The sequence below is a fragment of the Ursus arctos genome, unplaced genomic scaffold (assembly GCF_023065955.2).
Source record: "Ursus arctos isolate Adak ecotype North America unplaced genomic scaffold, UrsArc2.0 scaffold_7, whole genome shotgun sequence".
NCBI classification, from domain to species: domain Eukaryota; kingdom Metazoa; phylum Chordata; class Mammalia; order Carnivora; family Ursidae; genus Ursus; species Ursus arctos.
This window is the reverse complement of record NW_026623089.1, coordinates 29,365,330-29,382,903: the sequence shown is the minus strand read 5'-3', so window position 1 is coordinate 29,382,903 and position 17,574 is coordinate 29,365,330. Positions and strand designations below refer to the sequence as shown.

The following is a 17,574-nucleotide window of genomic DNA, read 5'->3' as shown; positions in this document are numbered from 1 at the left end:
ACAGGTTGAATAATTGGTCTTGTTATTGTAGTTGTTGGTAGTGATGATGGCGATGGTAATGATAGTAATAACCAGGCTTTCCAGTTCTACTTTGGTCTATTCTTAACACAGCAGCAAGAGTGATTCAGTGAAAATATGGAGTAGATCATGTCCCTCCTTTGCTCACAAGCCTTTGGGGCTCCTGGAAACAACAGTCTTTGCAATAGTCTTCCAGCCCCTATGTGGCCTGACCTTCCTCTGACCTCTTCCCGCACATCTGATGTGGCTTCCCTTCCACACTGGCCTCTTTGCTCTGCCCTGAACAGGCCAGGCTACTCCTGCCTCAGGGCCTTTGCACTTGCTGTTTCTGTTTACTGAACTGTTCCTCCTCAGAAATGCACATGGCTCACTTCCTAGCTCCTTCAGATCTTTGCTCAAATGTCCTCATCTTAGTGAGTTCTTTGGCTAAGCTATCTAAAATTGCCAGCTGCCTCTCCTCCCCCACACTGGCACCCCCTATCTCCCTTTCCCCCTCTATATCCCTTCTCTGCACCTATCACCTTCTAACATCCTGTGTATTTGTGTTGTGTATTGCTCATCACTCCCACTAGAACAGAAGCCCCACGAGGGCAGAGCTTTTTGACTGTTTCGTGCCCTGCTGTATCCCTAGCATCTAGCTCAGAATTGGTGTTTGATAATACATGTTGCTTTTTTTTTTTTTTTAATTGTCTCTGGAGCATGGAGGGTAGGAAGGAGGGGCTGGCCTTCCCTGCTGGGAGTGGTGGCCTACGACGAGGGCCTGCGAGCTCGCCTTGCTTCTTCGGAGAGGTATTTCTTAGTCTCTCCTGTCTCTCCAGCAGAAGCCCAGGAGCTGCAGGCTTCTAGCCAACAACCTCATCCTTCTCTGCAGGCCTGCCCACTCATTTCAAAACACGGCCCCCTCCACCGGCTCAGGGGCTCCCTCCCCGCCACAAACCTCAGTGCACTCAGCGGGGGTGGTTGGTTGGCAGCCTGTGTCCCGTCTTTTTCCAGAGGCAGTTCCCTAGGTCCCAAAGCAATCCAGTGCCTGGGAGCTCCGGAGCCTGTGTGGCCTCATTTAGATCCTGGGGGCAGGGCCCCAGCTGCAGTCCTCCCCATGCAGCTGGAACCCCACTCGGAGGCCTCTCCGAAGCTTCCCTGGCCTTATGTACCCCCACTCTTTTTAGATCACTGGGCTGAGTCCAAGCACGGGAGAAAAGTGCCACAGTCATTCCGGTCACTCGGGTCACTGTCACTCTGTTGGGTCAGGCTCCTCCTCCTGTGAGAGTACCTCCCTGGGATCTCTAAGGTCCCCTCCTCTCCCAGTAGCCCTGGTCCCAGCCCCTACTAAAACTTGCTGATTCCATGTCCCACTTGCTTATGACCAATTGGAGTGGCTGACAGTCTGATACATTTCCTGTTTATCGTGTCCCCTCTGAGACCTTCAGAGATAGAATGCTTTAATCCCGAGGTGTGGCTAATGGAATTGCAAGCTGTCACAGGTGGGATTTTGGAATACACTGGCCTTTAGTCTCTGAATTCCCACCAGGGGAGTCGAGACTTGCTGGAAAGAGGAAAAGATCTGGTTTAAGACAGATGGGGATTGGACAGGCTTTCCTACTTAGCTGTGTCACCTTGGGCAAGTTGCTTGCCCATCTAAAAAATGGGTGTAGCAAAGGTGCCACCTTTCTCCTTGGGGGGCTGTGAGGATTAAGCAAAAGAATGTAGATGAGGCCCTTGCTTGGAGTCTTGTGCAGAGTGAGGGCCAACGAGTGGGATGCTAGTGCTGCTGCAGGATGTGGGCTCTGTCCTCTTTCTGCTGAGTGCCGAGCCACAGGCGGGACCCAGCCATCCCTGGCCTGTCCAAAGCAAGGTGGGGGCCAGCTGGTCCCCTGGAACCTGTCTTGGCCACGAGGTGAGGGCTCCTCCCCAGGGCCCAGCTTCTATCTGTCTGTGGATCTCTATGCAGGACTGGGGACACGGGGGCAGAGGGGACGATCTCCACCTGGTCCTTCCAGCTGGCTCTTTCTGCCCCCCCAAGACAGGGCCCCCGATGAGGTAGGTGGGCCACCCTGGGACCTGTGAGGAAATCCCTGCCCATATGTGTTGGCTAGATCCTTTGCCACTCAGTGGCTTCAATTTCAGAGGCTTTGGGAAGATCCCAATTTCCTGCTGTCTTGTGTATAAAATGACCCTAATGAGGGAAAGAAATCCAGACATACATGAGCAGCTCTAAGACTGGAAAATTTGCACATAGCAGGGTGTCCAGCCTGGGAAGGCCTTAAGGTCATGAGGCCTACCCTCCTCTTTTAGATGATGGAGACCACGACATCCAGAGAGGGACTATGACCTGTCAAGTGTCACACAGCTAGTAGGACGCTGAGCTGGGCGGGGTCCAAATGCAGGTTTCCTAACTGTTCATTCAGTGCTGTCTGCCCTGCACCCCACCAGCCAGACCTGAGACTGGAACCCAGTTCCCTGTGACCACAGAGCCTGTGAAAGCAGCTGTACACCACGTTGCCATCAGCTTACCTCTTCCCCTCTAACAGCTGACCCCGGCCTTCTAGAGTGAGGCCACCGTACTTATAGAGTCTCCCGGGCTTTTCTTAAGATGGGCTTCAATGCCTCTGGGGGTGGCTCCCCACTCCTTCCATTAGGAAACCGCTGCCCAACCTCAGAGCTTTAACTGGGAAGGAATGGTTCCTGTCACTAAGCCTAAGATTCCTGTGGGATCCATTTCATATAAGTACACCCACTCGTGTCCCCCGCTGTGCTGCTCCTCCCTTCCCTGCAGGGCTCCACACCCTTAGAGCCTTGCTTGCGATTATCCTATTCTTCTCAACTTGGCAAAGCCCAGAGGGGGATCTTTTCATCTGTTATAATTATTCCATTTCCCTTGTTCCTGCATCGTTTCAGGCATTTCATTTCGGGACATCCTCCAGTTTCAGGATATCTTTTTGGACTGGTGGTTACCAAGAACCCGGTGCGGCAGTCAGGAAAGATCCGTCAGGGGAGATAGAGGAAGGGAGGGTCCTCGCTGGGCAGAGTGTGTCCAGGCTGCCGATCACAGGGGCACCCGGAAAGCCTTCCCTCCTCCCCGGATGCCCAGGGCTGCCCCCGTACCAGTCTGAAGGCAGATGGGGCTTAGCAAACATCCTCCTGGGCACAGAGGGGTGGGTGGAGCCCTCTCGGAGCAGGGGTGTGAGTCTGGATCTGCCTCCGTGTCTGCCCTCTCAGCCTTCTCTCACCACCCCGGTCCGCCTTTTTATTCCTTCAGCAAACACTTACTAAGCACCTGCTACTTGTCCGACCTAGAGCTGGGAAGTGTAATACTATGGTACACAAGAGGCATATCATCCCTGCCCCCGAGCAGCTGATGTGCTAGTGCCCAAGAGAGGTGACAAACACGCAGGAGCTACAGACGAAGGTGAACGTGTGAAGCGCAAGGAGGCCAAGGGCGGAGTCCAGGGACAGGGAGGGAGAGGGCCTGCGTGGAGTGGGAGACCCAGGAAGGCCTCTGAGCAGGTGGCATTGAAGCTGCGGCCCCCCAGACTTCTCGTTTAACTAAATGTCTTTATTGCCCAAACCATGTTCGTAGGATAACGTTTTGCAGCCCAAACATCCCGGGTGATAGGGGTGACTTTGTGTGCATATCTTTCTCTTGCTTTTTTTGTGTTATTCTGTTGTCTAGCTCTTTTTGTACTCCTCAAAATCGCATTCTCAGAAGAGTCAGTAATGTCATTCCTGTCAATCCAGTTCCTCTTGAACTTTCTAAAATACTCGACACTGTTCATTCAGGCTCCCAGAGGACTCTGCCTCCTTGGGCTTCTGTGATGTTCCAGGGTGTTGGCTCTTAGTCTGACACCCTTTTCTTCTTGCACTGATTCCTTCCCACCGTGATCTACCTTTGCTGAACAGCTTTTCAGACTAGGATCTGAACTTGTCTATTTCCAGAGGTCATTTTATTTACTGCTTACAAAAATCCTGTGACAGCATTTTTTATCCCTACTTTACAGACAGGGAACCTAGGCTCTGTGAGGTTAATGAGCTTGCACGAGGCCATCCAGTTAGTAAGTGACACAGCTGGGATTTGAACTGAGGTATCTTTGACTTCAATTGTATCATCTTGCCCGGGACAATCGGCCTCTTTCTCATGGGTCTCTTTATCCCTCTTCCAAGGTCAAGTGACCCATTCTTATGGTGTCAACTATGACTTCTATAGAGAGACGCCCCCAAGTCTTAACCCATAGTCTTTCACTTAGTCTGATCATGGAAGCTTCTCTTAACCTTTACACCTGGCCTGTGTAGAGTTACCTAATCTGCCTTCGTGATTTCTGTCCGTGGTATCTCCTCGCTGTGGCGATGGATGGACAGTTCGGTGTTCTCTTTGTCTACCCCCCCCCCTTCATCTCATGTACTCAGTGAGAAGCAGTGGCCTGTGGTGACTCCATTTAAAATGTTTCTTGAATCTGTCCCTTTGCCCTCATTCCTAGGCAGTGACCCAACTTCTCCCCTCTGTCTAGCACAATAGCTTCCTTCCTGCTTCAGCCCCTCCCCTCTAGTCCCTCCCCGAGATGCTCTCAGATGACCCGTTCCAGTACATTGCTTCCCTTACGCTCCTCAGTCTTTGGGGTCCCTCATAGGCTCCCCATTTCTCACTCTAGTGGCTCTGTGTTATCTGGCTCCAGCCTTGTTTCTCTAGAGTAGTTCCAATCAGCCAGCATGCTCTGCTGTTTCACACACACCTCCTCTTCCTTCACTTCCAGCTGCCCATTTGTCCAAGCCTGCCCGCTCTTACCCTCTAAGTAAGAAACACCTCATCTTTCGGAATCCACCTCTGGTCTGTTGGGCCAGGAGTAGGATCTGGTCACCAGACCCCTGGGATCTCTCCCACCTCAGCTTTCCCATGACACTTATTGTCTCTGTAGGTCACTGGGGCACCTGTCATCTGCTCATTGTGTCATGGTATCTAAGCTGGGTTTCCCAAACAAACTGTAAAGTCCTTTACAATTGGAACCATGCCTCTCCCTGGCAGAGGCTCCATGTTGGAGAACTAGCTGGAGATATCCTCTGTCCTATAAATGAACCCACCTTCCTGTACAAGTATTGCTTGAGCACCTATTATGTCCCAGGTACGATGCTGAGCGCCGAGAATGCAGCTGAGGGGGCAAACTTCCTGCCCTCAAGGGGCTTATGGTCTAACAGGGAAGATAGACAAATAGATTTTAGAAAGTATCACTGTTTTGTAGGGCAAGTATAAGGTGCTCATCATAGGGGCACCGAACCACGGCTAAAGTGCCAGAGAAGGCTTCCCCAAGGAAGTAAATTTATTTTTTCTTTTATCATATTTTATTTTTTACAGTTCTCAATTTTTTTATTATTAGATTCAACAAAGAATAACATTTTGTTAAATGTAATCAGAACAAACAAAATATATGGAAAAATAAAATAAAAACTGCACTACCCAAGGTAATGAATTTTAAATTGGGACCCAACAAGGTTTATCCAGGTGAAGAGGAGGGAAAGAATGTTCCAGGCAGAGCCTATATGAAGGCTCAGAAATGACACAGAGCGTAGCGTAGTTGAGGGACTGAAAGCTAAAAGTCTGAGACAGCTGCGGCTGGCCTGGAGGGCGTGAGGCAGAGAAGTGCTGAGAAGGGGCTGGGAGGGATGGGCAGGGGCCACATGGCCGGGCCCAGGAGAAACAGGAGCCTCGGCTGTCGTGGCCTTGATGAAGAGACAGTGATGCGTTTTCAGCTAAGGAAGCTATAGATACAGGGAACTATCAGGGGGCCCAGAAGGAGGAGGAATAGATGACACGGAGGCAGGGAATGGTGAAGTGGCCGGCAGAACTCTGGACCATGGAAACATTCCAATCACTGGAACCTGCCCTGTGACCTGGCCAGTGGTCAGGAATTCCAAAAGCTCTGTAGGCGTTTATCAGGCAAAGCACGGTAAGACAAAATCCATGGAGAGGTATCTGTAAAGCCCCGTGTTGGGAGGGGGATGGTTCAGGAAAGCCTTCCTGGGGCTTTGAGATGCGTCTGGGAGGTGGGACTCCTCGTGTGGCGTGTGGCGTATTTGGGCTCAGGACTGCATTCTCTTCTTCCTGGCAGTGTCCAGGGCCCAGCCCTTGGCTCACGGCCTCTGACTCTGGGGCCCATGGTGGCTGTCACCCTCAAAGAGAGCATCTCTGTTTCTTGCACAGCAGGAGCTGTCCTTGGGATAGTGGGCTTGGCAGAAGCCACTTCTTGACACTCATTTCCCACCTAGCCTCTACCAACCCAAGCACATAGCTACTTTCTTTCCAAGGCAGTTGCATGGACTTGTCCAAACATGCAAAACCAGTAAGTGGCTCTGAACTGAGGTCTTTATTATGGCATCCCCGCATACCGTCGAGAAGCATTCTGTATCATCTATAAAATCAAATTTTCTTTTTAAAAATTTTTATTTATTTTTTGACAGAGGGAGAGCAAGCAAGGGAGCATAAGCAGGGGGAGTGGCAGAGGGAGAGGGAGAAACAGGCTCCCTGCTGAGCAGGGCTCAATCCCAGGATGCTGCGATCATGACTTGAGCCTAAGGCAGATGCTTAACTGACTGAGCCACCCAGGTGCCCCTGAAACAAAATTTTCGTTTATATCCATTCCTTCCCATCGATGAACCAGTTGTAAAATGATTGGTTGTAACACTATCTCAAAGAAGCCCTACTTCTTTCTCTCCCTTTTCCAGAGAATTTTAGTTTAATTAATTTAACAAATATTTATTGAGTCAGACCTTATTCTAGGCATTTGGGATATATCAATGAACATAACAAAGAACACAGTAAAGCTTACAATTTCGCAGGCAAGACAAACAGATATAATAAGTAAGTTATATTGTTTCCTAGAAAAGGTGGTGAATGGTGTAGAAGGAAAAAAAAGAAGGGAACCAAACAGAGAAGTTCTCTATTCCCATGAGCTTACCTACCTTAGTGGGAAGGAGGGTTGGGGCAATAAGAGGGAAGGAAAAAAGACAGGGCTTCTGGGTTTTTTGTTTGTTTGTTTCTTTTTTTTAATTTGAGAGAGAGCAAGAGCATGGGGGAGAGGGAGGGCCTGGGGGAGAGGGGCAGAGGCAGAAGCAGACTCCCCACTGAGCAGGCAGCCAGATGTGGGACTCGATCCCAGGACCCTGGGATCATGACCTGAGCCAAGGCAGCAGCTTAACTGACTGAGCCACTCAGGCACTCTGTTTGTTTGCTTTGCTATAAATCCTTGTCTCTGGTTGGAATTTTAAACTAATCGCACGTATTCCTTTGACAAAAATGAAAATTAAGTTGAAATAGTGCTGTAACTACATTAGGAGGTGAGGGTGGCAGTGTGAGCTAAGTTCTCTTCTGTCAGTGTGGAAAACAGGACAAGGTTTCTAATGTTAATAAATCAAGATATAGAAGTATAGGCATCTCATTTAGCAGTGTAAAGGAAACTATTGGGACAGTTCGGAGGAGAAGCAGCTAAAAGAGTGAAAAGTCATTTCTTCTACGGGAAAAGCAAGGGAAGGTGGGAAGGCGTAAGAGAGTAAGCAGGGGACGCTTGCCCTTTATTATAAACCTTTCGGTATGTTTGGCTTTTTAAAACCATAGGCATGTGTTACTTTGATGATTTAAAAACCCTATTCTACTGAGTGCTGGGGGTGGCAGCGGCCCACGGGGTGTCTTGGGGGCTGCTGTAGAGAGTTGGGTGGGTGGAATAGGTAAGCTGTGCTTCCCCTTCTTTTATTTGTTTTATATCTCTGAATTTCATATAAGATTTTGTTTGAACGAAGGGTTCTGCAGTTGAAATTGGCTTGAACTTCATGATCTCTTTTGGCTTTCATAATTAATGATGCTTTACAAGCACCTGTTACCCTTTATGCTCATGCCTGTTGACTTCCTCAGAGTTGCCCATCCCTTAGAAGCCTTGCGTTTTCCCCCAGCTGGCTATGGTTTGCAGTGATTGGTGAGTTTGTTGCCAGTTTGCTTGGCGTGGAAGTGACACCCGCAGTCAATCATTGGGTGATTCCTACTTTAGAGGCCCCTGGAGGCTCTGGTAGAGCAGGGGTCCTCTGAGTATTCTGCTTGGCCCCCAGCACGGTGGCTGTTGTAATGGCAGGTGAGTGTTTCGGCTAATAGTCCCAGAATCTGCAGTTTCTCCTGCTGTAGCTGTGAGTTCTGATAGACTCTTGCCTCCTACTCCACCTCCTCCAGGGGAGGGAGGGAGAGGGAGAGAAAGAGAGGGAGAGGGAGAAAGGGGGGGAGAGGGAGAGGGAGAGGGGGAGAAAGGGAGAAAGGCAGAGAGAGGGAGAGGAAGAGGGAAAGAGAGAGAGGAGAGAGAGGAAAGAGAGGAGAGAGGGAGGCAGAGAGAGAGAGAGAGAAGTAGAGGGAGACTATGAATGAAGTCAAGAAAGGGAGGCAACTCCCCATTAGCTTAGTCACCTCCTAGTGACTGCACTTCTAGACACGTGTCACCGTTTGCCTGTTCTGGTACTATTTTTAGGGCGGGTCCCCTCCATTCATGTTTCTGGGGCCTTTGCAGTCATCCCTGTTGCTGTCTGGCAGCTGCTTTCCTGAGTTTTCAGGTTCCAGAGGTTCTGTATTCCCAAGCACCTTTCATGCCTTCCTGCCTTTGCACGCCGTGTTCTTTCATCTGCTGTCTGGGAAATATGATACTCACCCTTGAAGTTCACGCTCAGATGTCATGGAGTTTGTAAACTCTCTCCTGGACCCCAACTCTGAGGAAGCTCTCTACACCTTAGCCTAGAGCCTAGTCGTCACTTGCTTATGTTTTGGTGTCATGGAGGGGTTGGGAACACGCGTGATGTTCCTTCGGCCTGGCATAGGGTGTTTAGTAGCTGCTCGCTGAGTTAAATGAAGCACAGTTGCTGATCTTTCTGTGCTTTAGGAAATCTTGCTTGGCCTAGAAGAAATGTTGCTGTGGGAAGATCTCCAGCAAGGTATCTCCATAAATCTTTTCCTGTTTTCTTCTTGAAAGACGAGACTTGGAAGAGTCAGGTAACATCTAGAGAAATCCTCCTATACTTGGAGGGATCCTATCAGGGGAGGGAGAATCATTTTATGGATCAGAAAACCGATGAGGTTCGGAAATATTGCGACTTGCTGATGGTCACATAGTAAATAGAGCCAGAGGCTGAAATCCATGTCATTTGACTCCAGGGACAGTGTTTCCTACCACATACTTCCTCGTAGTCCCCACAATGTGCTCTGAGATCACACCATTAAAGACTTTCCAGACCACAATTTCCCCCTCAAGCATTCATGCAATCATTTTCCTTCCAGACCCAAGGGTTGAGAATCTTTCTGTCTCCCCTGCATTTTCATTTCCCTGAGATTTGCTAGCACTTTTCCGGTCTCCTCTGTTGTCTACAGGAGTTCATTTCTCTCGCATCTCTTTCCAGATATCATAATTTCCAAATCTTTCGGTTGGTTTCTTTTTCTGGCTGTGGTCCTTTTTTTTTGGAGACTTTCCAATATAGCCACAGATTGGAGGATGATAACAATGAATTAGTTAGTAGATCTTCTTTGATTTTATTTTGTGGGTGAACTCATTAATTTATGACAAAAACATCAAAGAGCTTGGCTCCTGCATCAGACTGGCTTGTCCCACGACAGCTGGGTTATAATGATTAGTCAGATTAAATCTTAACGTCTTCTTCTGCTTCAAGAGTTAAAGTCCAAATGACTGGGGTGTGGGAACATCCCATCCTGTAGCATCCCAACGGCTTTGAGTCAGCACAGAATGAAACTCCCCACTCTGAAGGTGGATCTCTCTCCATGCTCTCCACTTTGATGCCTCTAAGCCTTGAGGTCTGGCACGATTGGTGTAGCAACTGTGGAGGCAATGTGGGGATAAAAGCCCGAGGCTGTTAAAGTCTCTTTCCAGTCAGGGGAGCTGGATGTTAAGAGGGATCATTCATCCTTGCATGGACTAGCTCAAGGTTCTCCATAGAGTCCTAATCCTGTAATTTTGTGGGAAGGAGAACTCTCTTTGAGCCACACAAGAAAAGTGCCAGCACATAGCAAGCTTTCCATATGTAATGGTTGACTGGACTTTTCCGAGAAAGGTCATGGTGCATGAAGTCTCTGGCTAGTTGAAGAGGAGTAAGAAGTAGAGCTCAGGTCTTTGCTTGTACAACACCACCTCCTAACCTACTCACATTGATGGCCATTTACTTTGCTTCTTCCACTTTATTTATAGTGGAAAATGGTCTGTGTTCCTCTCTAAAGCCATCCCCTCCATGTTTGCCCTAGATCCCATCCTTTGCTGACTTCTTAAGGGCTTGTTTCTGCAGTTAACCCTCTCCTTCCTGAGGCATCGGTATTTCCATCTTTACTAGATTATTTCTATCCGCAAATAAGCAAGCTCTAATGTCTCCCATCTGCAAAGAGCCTCCCTTGCTCCCACTTCTCCTTCAGGCCACTGTGCTACTCTTCATTCCCTTTGACAGCAAAATGCCTCTCAAGATTTGTCGACACTCTTGGTATCTCTCCTTCTTCTCCTCCATTCAAACTCTGAAACCCACTTTAATCAGGATCTCATCCCTGTTCTCCACTGAAACAGCTTTTTATCAAGCTCATCAGTGATCTTCTAGCTGCCAAGTCCCATGGTCATTTCTCAGTCCTCATCTTATTCTGCACACGAGCAGCTCTCAGCACAGCTGGTAAGACTCTGTTACCAGGTTTCTTGCTTGGCTCCAGGACACCCCTCTCTCTTGGGTCTCCTCCTACCTCACTGGTCACTCTTCTCACTCGCCTTTCATCTTCCCAACCTGGAAGTAATAAAGTGCCCAGGATCAGTTCTTGGACCATTTTTCTAGCTATACCCGCTCCCTAGGTGTTCTCAACTGGTCCCATGGTTTTAAATACTGTTCACATACTGGTGGCTCTTGACTTTTTATCTCCAACCCTCTACTTCTCTCCTGAAACCCAAATGCCTATTCCTCTTAGATGTATAATATACACATCAAATTTCAAACCTAAATCAACTGAATAAAACTCTGTGTTCTCTATCCTTTCAGGCCTACTCAGTCCTTAGGCTTCCCTTCTCAGTAAATGGTGACTCTTTTCTTCCAGTAGCTCAGACTTCCAAACTTGGAATCACTTTTGACTCACTTTCATACCACACCTCTAGTCTATCAACAGTTCCTGCCAGCACTACCTACAAATTATATCTAGGGGTCTGGCCACTTCTTACCACCTCCACTGCTATTACCCTAGTCTAAGCCACCACCATATCTTGCCCAGACTACTTTAACAGCCTCCTAACTGGTATCACTGCTTCTATCCTTGCCTTCCTCCTCCTTCCCTCCCCCTCCTGTCCCAGCCGTAGCATCCAGAGTAGTCTTCAAAAAACTGCAATTAGCTAAATGCCATGCCTCTACTCTAAACTTTCTAAGGCTTTTGATCCCACTTTCTGAATAGAATCCAAAGTCCTTATCAGGACCTACAAGTCCTGTAAGACCTGGCTCCTCCTACCTCTCTGATCTCAGCTCCCATCTCTCTTCCCCTTGCCCACTCCAGTCTAGCTACACTGGTGCCCCTGATATTCTTTGAAAATGCCAAGCCCACTCCTGCCACCCACCCTTGTACTGTCCTCTAAGCTAGTCACTCTTCCTTTAGGTACCTATGTGTTAAGTTCTTTCAGTTCTCTCAGGCCTCTGCCCAAATTTCTCTTTATCAAAAACACTTTTCCTGACTATCCTTTCTAAAATAACTCTCCTGTGTCGCCTCTCTTTACCATGCTTTACTTCTCTTCCTAGGAATGATCACAACTCAATGTATTTTATACTGATTTGTTTATCTGCCATTGATTGTTATCCCCATTAATATGTAAATTTAGTAAGAACAGAGTCTTTGTGCATGTGGTCATTGCCATAGCCCAAGCTCTGAGAATAGTGTCTGATACATAGAAAATGTTCAACAGATATATGTTGAATGAATAGATTTGTTGAATGGACTCATCTAGGTCTCTTGTTATCAGATAAAGAAAGTGGTTTCCAGATAGTTTAATTAATGTGATCAAAATCCAGTGTGATAAACTGGGAGAGGTGTCCGTGGAGATCATCAAATTATGCAACTATTTAATACTAGTGACCACCATGGGATTCACAGATATTTTTGGTTTGCCCCTTGATGCCAAATCTTTGGCCAAACTCTAAGGTAGAATGAAACATCTGCCTTTAACTTCTTTGGCATGTCTTCTATCCTCTGGGACTCAGTGTGTTCATCTGTGTAGTAGCAGTTGAAGATATGGTTACTGCTCTGCTGGTTTAAGGTCTACAAGATGCTGAAGGGAGGCAGTACAGTTAGGAGGGTCAACCACACAAGCTCTGGAATTTGACTGCTTGTATTTGAATCCTGCCTCCATCCCTCATGAGCCACATGACTTGGGCAACTTTCTCAGTTTTCTTATTTGTAAAGTGGGAATAATAAAAGGATAATAATAGCATTTAATTCAAACAGTAATTGTAAGAATTACATAAGACAATACATGAAAGGTACATAGCATATGGTTTGGCACATAGTAAATTCTCAGTAAGTATTAGTTATTAAAAATGAAAAGTTCTGAGAGGCCATTGTGATTCATGTGTTTTAGGGGCAGTAAACTATCCTAGAATATTAGATGATATGAAATCTGTAAGGGTCTGATAATGTGGTTAGGTAGAATGCCCTTATTCTTAGGAGAGGCATGGTGAAGAACTGAAGGGAACAGAACTCAGTATCTGTCACTTATTTTCTAATAATCTAGCTAAACGTATATGTCTGTTTCTATATCTATCAAGAAAATGTGGCAAAATGTAAACAAATGTTGAAGCTAGGTGGATAGTATGGTTTTTTTTTTTTAAGATTTTATTTATTTATTTGACAGAGATAGAGACAGCCAGAGAGAGAGGGAACACAAGCAGGGGGAGTGGGAGAGGAAGAAGCAGGCTCATAGTGGAGGAGCCTGATGTGGGGCTCGATCCCGTAACGCCGGGATCACGCCCTGAGCCGAAGGCAGACGCCCAACCGCTGTGCCACCCAGGCGCCCCTTGTATGGTTTTTGAAATATTCTTTCAACTTTTCTGTATGTTTAAAAATTCAAAATAAGATGTTGAAGAAAAAAAAAAAAAAAAAAGAAAGGACCCTAGAAATAGTCTAGTGAAGTCTAACCGTCATTTTATGGAAAGAAGCTTAGAGGTGAAGCTTTTGACCAAGGTCATAGGTGGGAGGAGCTTGAGCTGGACTCCAGGTCTCCCGGCTGACCCTCTCTCCCCTTGTGTGGGTGGCTGCTGCCCCCCCCCCCCCCCCCGCCTGCAGTGAGTTGCAGAGGAACAGACTCAGCTTCCCCCAAAAGACCAAGGGGTGGTATGGGTGTGTAAAAAGGCACTTGTGTTGGTGTTTCCTTTTTGTTTATTAAGCAGATAGGTAGGTCATTTGGTTGGAAGGTATGATGTCAAAATTCTGAAGGCAGCGCCAGGGCCAGACCTGACATCCTGGGTAAACAAGTTTGGCACCATCTGCCTGTGTTTTTTGAGCGGTGGTGGTGGTGTATATGTAAACGCTGGGGGAGAGGGAAGAGTAGGGGTAGGGCCAGGGTCAGGAAGAGCAGTGGCTCTGAGACTGGCTTAAATTCTGAGCTCCCTGAAAGAAGGGACCCCCAGGGTTTCTCTGGGGATGAAATGCAGGCACGTATTTAAAGAAAGGAAATGATTCTCTGCGGTCTGCAGCATTCTCCTCTAGCTAACAGGGTTCAAAGCAGTGGAAAGAAGAGACGAGGAGAGGAGGGAATGCCCATGCAAGTCTGGGGAGGAGGGAACAGAGAAGGAACGGGGGAGAAAGAACAGAAAAAATACCGTAGAGGAAGCCTGGGCCACAGTGGAGGATGGGTTGGGGGAGGGGTACTGGAAAGGTAAAGAGGCCGCACCTGGGGGCCTGCGAACGCGTGGAGGACTGTCAGCCTCCTCCAGCGAGAGTGTCTTGCCCCAGAACCATCCTGCTTCTCTCTTCTCCGGGTCTGGAAGTCTCAGGAGGCCGCGGTAGCGAGCGCAGAGCTCCTGGCGCTCTTACTAGGGGGAAGGGCGGGCAGGAGAGGCGGGGCCTCCCGGCCGGGCGGGAGCAAAGCCTCTGGCCGCGGGCGGGGCTCCTCTCCGGCGGGCGGGCGCCGGAGTCTGGGGGCCGCGTTTCCCCCTCCCGGTCCGTGGAGGCGCCTGGCCCCTCCTCCCCCGTCCGCCCCCACCCCCGCTGCCGCTGTCAAAGATAAACCCGGCCGTTGGTTGCAGGAGCAGCGGCAGCCGGTGATCGGGTGGTGAAGAGCCTCGGGCGCGGCCTCGCCTCCCCGGCCCGGCGCCCGTATCAGCACCGCGGACAGCACAGCCGCCGTCTCCAGTACCTAGGCGCCCGCTGGCCCACCAACCCACCGGCTCCCGGGCCCGCGGCGTCTTCATCAGTACCGTGGACAGTGCCCCGGGCCCCTTCTCTTCGCTGCCAGCCCACCTGCTCCCAGAGTCAGCACCGCGAACAGCCCCCAGCCACCAGCCTCGCAGCAGGCTCAGAGCGGTCAGCGCCCCTGGAACATGGCCACAGAGGTAGGGGGTGAGCACCCGGCCCGCAGGCAGTGGCTGACTGGTGCGGGAACACATCCCCGCTAGGGGCGGACTGGGCGGGAAAGGAAGAAGGGGGGTGGGGTGGGGTGCGGTGAGGGGGTGGGGTGGGTTAGGGTAGGATGGGGTGGTTTTCCAGATCTCATACTGCGGGAAGGGGTGGGGAGTGGAATGGCAGGGTGGAAGAGAGGGGCTTCTGAGAACTCATCTCACCCCTGGCGATCTTACCCATCTGAGTGCCGAAGCTGCCCACGCCACTTGTTGGCACTGGCACCAGGTTTGCTCCAGGGACCCAGCTGGGGTTTCCCCTTACTCTGGACTGCTAGTCCTAAAACTACTTCCCTAGAGGGTTGGAGGTGAGCTTGTCCCTGTTTTAGGGGAGGGAAGGCAGCTGGTTGCTGTTGCTATGCAGCGTAGCCATCCAGCTTTTGAACCCAAAAGCCTGGCTAAGAGATGACAGACCTACCTCCACATTTCCTTCGTGGGGAGGGAGTGGACAAAGAATCCTCAGGCCAAAACCCCAAACGGTTGGTTTTAATGAGCTGCCTGCACCAGTCTCCACTTTCGCATATCATGCTCTCTTGCTTTTTCATCCCATTCAAGTTTCTTGTACCAGGGTGTCTGCATTTCCCGTGTCTGATAGGAGGAGCTGTCTTCTTCTTCAGGGTGTGCTGATAGGTGTGTCACCTTTAAGGGACTGAAAGCTGAACCAAGGGACCTGTTGGCTGAGGGCAGAATCTTGGTGCAGTGCTTACGGGATCAGGAATTTCCTCCTGTAGTCCCTCATTTCATGTGGGAAATGGAGCTCTTTATATTCCCACTGTGTAAGCGATAAAGCCAGCACATGGAGAAGGGGGGGACCGATTCCATGCACAGCATGTTAGCAGCAGAGCTGAAAGTTTCTTCCTGTGGATTTTTGGAGTGGAACCCAGGGCACCAGGGCCTCTCCAGGTCTGATGTTGACTTCTTTTGTGGTGTTTCCCCATTTCTAACCCAGCTGGAACACAGGCCAGGGGGACAGCACAAGCTTTTAAATGATTCTGTGCATTGCCTCAGGGCATCGTGGTGAGCGGCGTGACATCAATACCAAGTGTTCTTGTTGCAATTCTGCTGTTGTGGCCACCACAGAACAAGGTGCAGTTGCTTAGTGCTGTTTGGCTTTGTGACAAGGCACAGGATTAGGTAGGAGAGCTCACCCCTCTGCCACCCAGGACCTTGTGAGGGGCAAGCCCTAAGCAGGCCCATGGAGCTCGGTTTTTAGGGTAGAGGAATGCAAAATAAATAAATAATTAGAAAGCTTGGAAAGTGCCAAAGTTACTGAGAAGAGCAGGAAGAACAAAGGAGAAACAGCCAAGGATATGGTCACCTTCCAGATAGGGCTGCCAGGCTATAGCAAAGGCTGCTGGTGTTCGGCAGGAAGGGACAACTTCAGCCACCTGGGCATAGCTGGGCCAGCAGTGTGGGCAGAGAAGGCAGCCACATCTGCGATGTGTTCTGCCAGATTCCAGGAGGCCCATCTGTCTCATGATATCTCCATTTCAGGTCTGTTGTGGTACACAAATGCCAACCAGCAGGCTCACATCTCTAGGTTGAGGCAGTGTTTCTAGGAGGCTGCTGTTAGGCATGCATGACTCTCCCCAGGGAGAGGTTCTGCTCATAATGCCTCTGTGAATGTAGCATTTTCCTGTGTACAAAGCACTATCACATGTGTGATCTCCTTTGAACTTTAGAGCAACCTTGTGAAGTGGGCAAGGATGGTGTTATTATCCCCAATTAACAGCTGAGCTAGCCAAGGCTCAAGGGCCTGCCCGATCCCTGTGAAGAAGCCAAGTAAGGCATCATTATCCCATTTTACAGATGATGCAACTGGAATGTGAGAGTTATTCAAGAAAATATGGCTCAAGAGGGGCAGGGCAAGGACTAGAGCTCGAGTCTTCTGCCTCCCTGGTCAGTGTTTTTTTCCTGCTGCATCCAGGTATATCCGTTAGCCAACAGTGTTGCTCAACAGAGAGTTGGGTGCTAGGGGCGGTGACATGAGGCTGTGTTGGAAAGGATGCAGAAGGACTCAGACTCCCTGTTCAGCCTGGCTGGGTCGGCTTGAGGGCAGAGGGACAGAGGAATGCCCAGAAGGGATGGAGAGCAGAGGACAAACATTACCCATCTCCCAATTTGGCCTTGGGTGGACCCTGCTGCCAGTACTGAGGGAGGAAGCCTTAGCTCTGCCAAGGCACAGAATGTACACATTATCTGGGCTGTGGAGTGAGTCATTCTCCCCAGGCTGTTTTTACTGTTCGGACTGAGTTAAGATTACCAGGAAAAGCCTGTTGGGAGAAGGAATACCTCATGCCAAACTTCTTGGCCATTCCCTTAGGATTCTGAATGGGAAGTCCTCAGTTCCAGCAGAAGGTGTTTTGAGAGGTGAAGAGGAGAGGAACAGAGGGAGAGAAAGGGAGAGGGAGGAGGGGCTAGGAGAGAAGGAGAGGGAGTGTCAGGAAGACAGAGGGGGAAGGAGAGAGAGGGAGAGGGGGAGAGAGAGACATTGAGAAAGATTGGATGTCCCTGGATCCCTGTGTGGAAGGCATGGAAACTGGATCTTTTCTGCTTCCTAATTTCTGTTGAGGAGTTAGCATTAGGGGAGGAGTGTGTGTGAGGAACTCAGAGGAGGGATGAGGCCTCCTGAGTGATACACTGACCTCATTTGGACAACGGTAATGAGCCATTTCCTGAGCAGCAAACCTCATTGAATGTGTGTCACTGGGAGCAGGGTCCACCCTGTGAAACTGTCCAGATGGACAAGGACAACTGGGAAATGCCTGGCGGGGAAGGGCTTCTTCGAGTGGTGGAGTTTGGTTTCTAAGAGTTTTTAAATGCACCCAAGTAGCATTATCCAAGCAAGGCATTTGGAGGTTTGGTCTCTGAGGCCTGGAATTAACAACCAGCAGACAGCAGGTTGGGCTTGGCCCT

At 49.4% G+C, this 17,574-nt stretch overlaps 1 protein-coding gene across 1 annotated transcript in view; it reads left to right on the top strand.

Moving 5' to 3' along the window:
- The window catches only part of GOLGA7B (golgin A7 family member B), a 34,253-nt gene that overhangs the window by 9,018 nt on the left and 7,661 nt on the right, over positions 1-17,574 (top strand). The window contains exon 2 of the mRNA XM_057308637.1: positions 14,290-14,595. Within this exon, the coding sequence (XP_057164620.1) occupies positions 14,584-14,595 (12 nt within the window). The 5' untranslated portion in view covers positions 14,290-14,583. The remainder of the gene's footprint in view (positions 1-14,289; positions 14,596-17,574) is intronic.